A 6,090-nucleotide genomic window follows, 5' to 3' on the forward strand; every position below is an offset into this window, starting at 1 on the left:
GTTGTTGGTTTAGGAGGACCTGAGGAGACCAGTTGTTGGTTTAGGAGTGGTCTGGTCTGATGGAGGACTGTAGCTGTTCTTCTCTCCTGGATGGAATCAGACGTTCTAAAACCTGAAGATGTTTTTCTGCATTGATAGGGTTTCCAGATGTGTCAGCTGCCCATGTCAGAGGCACTAATGCACCACTATACCATCAGAGAGGCAGCTGTTTTGTAGAGCTGCTTCCTCCCAGCAAGAAGGTCGCCAGATCAAATCCCGGCCGGGGGCCTTTCTGGGTGGAGTTTGCATGTTCTCTCCGGGTGTTACCTCCGGGTACTCCTGTTTCCTCCCACAGACCAAAAACATGCACGTTAGGCTGATTGGTGACTCTAAATTGTCCCTAGGTGAGAGTGAGAGGTTGTTTGTCTGTGTGTCCCTGTGATGGACTGGAGACCTGTCCAGGATGTCCCTCACCTCTCACACAGTGATTGCTGGACATGAACTCCAGTGACCCCTGTGACCCAAAAAGGAAGAAGTGGGTAAAACTGATGGTTGGATGATGGTTGGATGGATAAATGGATGAATATCGCTCCTCCAGCCGGTTCTGCCGTGTTTTCCCGTCTGTCGTTGCTCCGGTTGTTTCATAGTTTTGTTGCTTCCATCAAACCTAAACTGGCCTCATCTTTATGTCATAAATTCTATTTCTCATCGAAGCTTCGTTCTTTCACTTTAAACTTCTGAGACGTTTTTCTTTGTCCCACTCTGGATAAAATATGAGTTTATTATGGAATCACTGCATCCTGTTTTTATTTACACGGCTTTTTAAACTTCTTCAGATTTGTGCGTCGTGAACATCCGAGGCTAAAGAAACAAAACCGTTTCAGCTGTTAAAAGCTGAATTCTCTCCTGGATCGCAGCCGAAGGATGGAGGATCTTGGCTCAGGTCAGGGGTAGAAATTAATTTTTACGTTTCGTCTGTTAATCTTGTAGGAATCGGTTTCAAAGGCTCCGTGACCTGTAATCCCCCCCGGTCACTAAGCAGTTGTTTTGTTTTGTTTGTAAAAGTTGTTCACGGTTTCAGCTGCAGGAGGTTCATCACGTCTGCTCCGTCACGATAAACATTTACCACAAGGAGCTGAAAACAGGCGAACGTTCCTGATGACCGCTGCATCATGACGTTCTTACTGGGAGCGCTCGTTCGTCGTTTTTGTGTTTGTTGTTGTGTTTCTGTTCTGACAACAAACTGCAGAGCGCATTCCAGTAAAGGTCACGACCTCTGCTTCCCCCCACACCCACACACGTCCTGGATGGACACATCCTGAGCAGATGGAGGGTTCTGAATGTGAACGCCGCTCTCACACAAACTGTTTTGACCTTTTTGAAAACACTGATGCATCCTCAGAATAAACTGGATTATCTCGTCCTCTCGTCTGTTCTCACTTTAAATCCATCCTCGGGTTTAAGTCTTCGTCACGGAAACACATGCACATCGATACGTAACGCAGTTTAAAGACAAAAATGGACGTCCGTGGAGTTTTGGTGAAACGGATGAGAAAACTTCAGAGGTCGATAAGTCGGGCAGACTTCATTTATAGTTTCTTCATTTCTGAGACCGAACTCGTTCAGGTCTTTAACGGTTTTTACACAATCGCACTTTAGATTTGTTCACTTGTCTTCTGTGAAACGTTTGCAGATAAACTCTTCACGCTCCCACAGCCTTTTTGGAAGCGAGTATGAATTTTACATCAAAGCGTCGAGGTTCTGTCCTCTCACCCAGTGTGAAAAGTCTTTAAACTCGTCTCCAACATCAAATGTTGGAGAAGCTTAAAAATTCTCAACAACCTTCTGCTCGTGGATCACAAATTTAAAAAATCTGACCGGCATTTTTTTTTTCTCACAGCGACTGTTTGAGGTTTACTTTTCAGTCCGTTTCTGTCGGCCTCTCATTAACCTCAGGGAGTGACAGACAGAGGTGTGGCGTTACCATGGTGACCGCAGGAAGCTTGCATCAAAACCCATCAGTCTGGCACAAACACAGACCGTGCACCAGATACAGAGACAAGATTTTGATCAGTAAATAAACGTCTGATAAAACAAAATAATCACTAAATGAATGGATAACGTTGAATGAAAAATTATTTAGATGTAAATGTATTATTATACAAAAAATACAGATAAAAGGAAAACGTGCATTGAACTGTAGTCATTTAAACATGTATTAATTTAATTTAAATTATTTCCTCTTATTATTTATTATAAATGTTTACAATATTAGTAATTATTATTGTTATTTCAACATTTAAAGCCTGACACACTCTTGTGAGCCACACCAGAACCGACTGGAACAATCTCCGACCAACCCCCACACGCTGGAGTAAACAGGACGGAGCGGTGACGTCAGGGGGCGTGGCTTCAGCTGCGCCGTTTGTTTGGAGCGGAAGTCGAGCCAAAAATGGGAATCGACACACAAAACAAAACAAAAAAAGAATTAAAAGTATTGTCAACTCAACTCAGTTTATATAGCGCCAAGTAACAACAGAAGTCATCAGTGGGCGCTGTACAGAAACATTCATATACATAAAAGTAAGTTAATAACATAATTTATCTGAGGAGCCAGCAGATCGGATGGCCTTTTGAATAACATCTAAAATCTTTATCGTTAAATTAGTGGACTGTATGATTTGAAACTTCTGTGATAAAACAATCATTTCACAATTTATTCACTGTCATAATGAACAGTTTTTACATGAAAACTCGGGTAAAGTAAGTGAAGGTGCTCCTTACACGGTGGGTTTACGTCGTAACTCGGGTACGACTTTTACTCTGAAAGTGTGAGCGGAAGTGGCTAACAGCAGTTAGCTTCGCTTAGCTTCGCGCTTGTATTTACACACGGTGTTTTGCTGCGGCTGAATCAAAACAATTACAGGTTAGAGACGCTTCTGGGCGCTCTGATGAAACATGGAGAAGGAAAACGAGACTGTGGCGGTTAAAAAGTAAGATTCATTTCTTCAAACTAACCCTTTAAACGCAGTTAAATAGCTTTTTATTTGTTGCGCTCTAATTTTCCATGGCGACTAGCTCGGGCCGCTGGTTTTCACTGTTCGACTCCGATTCAAAGACCCGACTCCGGTCACTTTTCACGGCTTAGTTTAAATCTTAAAAACGGTTTGAAGCAGGTTTTGTTATAAACAGCAGTTTAGACTGAGCTCGTGGTTGCAGTTCTGCTGTGTGTGTTTGATGGAGGCTCTGCGTGGTTCCAGGCTCGGTTCTGACCCATGTGGGGCTGTGTTGCCAGGTTTACAGCAGTGTTTCCTTATTTCCTGTAAATCTGGAGTGGAGTTAATCCAGGTCATTGATCAGTTACAGATGAACGTGTCCGTGTTTTTAACTCTTTTGTTGCCATTTCATGTCGGTTTCTGTATTTTTTTATTGAAAAGTTTGTGTTTCTGAGCCTCTGCTTCCTGCTGGAGTCCATCTGAGACATGGACATGATCCAGATTAGTGTTGCCAGGGTTTGTCCTCAGTCCTGCAGGCTGTTTGTCTCAGGCCTGGACACAAACAGTCTGAGAGGTTTCATTCTAAGATTTTAGTTTGTGTTTCTGCTCGTGTTACTGCAGCTTCCATGTCTTGGACAGAAACAAGACTTTAAATACGAGCAGACGTCTTTATGAGATAAAAAAAAAAAAAACTTGGTAATGATAACTTATTTATATGCCTTCAAACCCTCGTTTCCACTGAATGTTGAATACAGGTCTCTATTGAAAATGGGTCTTGGTGACTCAGTGAGACTAACCTGTATAAATAAAGGTTGAATGAATGGACAGAATTCCCATTTAGTTGATTTTATCTTTTTCAGAATGTATACTAGTGACATTTATTTATGACCATAGACCATTTTCAGCATTTTAGACATGCTGAGGATGCTCGGATGGTTCTTCAGGCTGTGATTCTGTGGATCTGAAGTTAAAACTTTGTGAAACGTTGATTTGGATCAGTTTATAGCGCCGGTTCTCAAAGTTAGGGTCCGGACCCGATGTGGGTCATAAAACAATCGGGTCCTAAGATGGTCTCTAAATACCACTTTAAATATATATATATTTATTTGAAAGGCGTGTTCTTACACTATCATACAATGAAGAATCTCTGAACAATAAAACAGCCATAATGGTGTTTAATTGGATTATGCGATTATTTTTATTTATTTAAACAGCAGAAATGGAATGGTTCTGTTTACCCTAATCCAATTCAATTCAGTGTTGGTTTGTCCCTGGTCGGGCTTTTCAGGAACGTTTTGGTTTGGATCAGACTACAGCAGAACCAAAACCACATGAACGAGTTGTTTTTTTAATTCATACTTCTTGTTTTACCAACGTTAATTCTCGCTTTAGTTGCAATTTATCTAATTTATTTTTGACTTTTAGGTTCAGTTCGGCTGATTTGACCTTTTAGCTGCAGTTTTGTAAATTTTACGATCACAATGCTGATTTTGTAAAAACTAAGAAAAGCCCGTTGTGTTTTTCTCAGGTTGTTGCGTCTCGGTCGTCTCCTGACCTTGAGGGTCCATATTTTGACCCCTAACCCCCCCCCCCCCCCCCCCCCAGCTCTTTTAGCTTCAGCTGTTTATTTGTTCGGGGCTTGTCTGCAGCCGAGCCGCACCTGATTCATGTTCGTGAGTGCGTTCAACGATGTTCTTTCTGTGTTATGTAACACGTTTGTTTACGCATGCTTCGTGTGTTTTTGTTCTTTGAACAACACTTCAACACTTCCTGTCCCCGGTACTCGGAGTTCTGTTGGGCTGGGTCGCTCCGGGTCGAGCTCAGTTCAGCCGTGAGCTGGTTAATCTGTAAACGACTCATCAGAGCGGCGCTGAGAAACTGGGCCAGACTGTTGTCTCTGTGGAACTGATGGTTTCTGGGTGAAACCAGCAGAACACAGAAAGACGTTAAAGGCCCAGCAGCTGCTCTGTGGCTGTGTTGGGGATGACTTTCAGCTACTACCACATCAAACAGCTGAATGTTTGCAGAGCTGACGGGACTTCAGCCACATTTGGCTTCAGGGGAAGCAGCAGCAGGAGGAGGAGGAACAGGGAGCGGGGGGTTCTGGTATTTTTCCACCGGCTGAACAAAACGTTTGTTTTGGTTCTGGTTTGAGGGCGTGGAACCTGCGTGTTTGGGTTTCTGCTCAAGGACAAGACGGGTCATCGGAACCGCAGCATCACCGTGTTGTTGGTCTGAGGCTGTTTGTGAACAAATCATTTAGTTTTGCAGGAAGTTGTGACGAAACGTGAGCGTTTGACCGAAGCAGTGAGTTACGAAAAAAACAAAACATTTAATTAAAAGAATCTAAACTTCACATAAAAAACAGTTTTATTTACTGCCCCAAACACAAACAAAAAACAGTAAACACTAATAAATTTAACAGAATCAAAGCTCTGATGCTGAAAGGCAAAGATGGGCAATCATGTTTTTGTATGCGAGTGTCTTTGTTTGTCTGTTAGCAAAATATCTAATGAACTTTGACCTGGTTGAAATGAAAATTTCAGGAAATAATTCTTAATGTTCGTCTACAAGCGATGGTCCATTTGGAGTCGAGCTCATTCAAGATGGCCGCCACAGCTAATCAACGTTAGCCAACACAAATGTGGGCGATATGCACGCGGAATGCTAAAATATATTTAAACATTTTAAAAATAAGTTGGAGGGTTTGTGATATTCAGATTGATAGTTTAATATATTTTAATTTTCTGTCTAATATTAAAAAAATTATCATGACTTTTATTTTTACAAGTATTTTCCATTTCAGTTATAAATAGAAAATCTTTTTTTTAAAAAAGACCATTTTTTATCTTTAATTCTTTTGTGGCTGAATGTTCTGGTGGGTTCTGGTCTTTATTTTATATCGTTGGAACAAGAACAAGTTTAATCTGGAGAGATTTTTAAAAGACCACATTAAAACAGAAAGGACAAGAAAACGGGACGAGACCCCGTTCTGAACTAGAGTCCAGAATCCGGTCTGCGAGACCCCGTTCTGAACGGGAGTCCAGAATCTGGTCTGCGAGACCCCGTTCTGAACTAGAGTCCAGAATCCGGTCTGCGAGACCCCGTTCTGAAC

The 6,090-nt window shown here is 41.9% G+C and overlaps 1 protein-coding gene across 1 annotated transcript in view; it reads left to right on the forward strand.

The window, feature by feature from the left end:
* The first annotated feature begins 2,828 nt into the window (after positions 1-2,828).
* hif1al (hypoxia inducible factor 1 subunit alpha, like) overlaps positions 2,829-6,090 on the forward strand; it is a 14,853-nt gene continuing 11,591 nt past the window's right edge. The window contains exon 1 of the mRNA XM_037677705.1: positions 2,829-2,972. Coding sequence (XP_037533633.1) covers positions 2,938-2,972 — 35 coding nt within the window. The 5' untranslated portion in view covers positions 2,829-2,937. The remainder of the gene's footprint in view (positions 2,973-6,090) is intronic.

Source organism: Nematolebias whitei, chromosome 6 (genome assembly GCF_014905685.2).
Source record: "Nematolebias whitei isolate Nwh7 chromosome 6, NemWhi1, whole genome shotgun sequence".
NCBI lineage: Eukaryota > Metazoa > Chordata > Actinopteri > Cyprinodontiformes > Rivulidae > Nematolebias > Nematolebias whitei.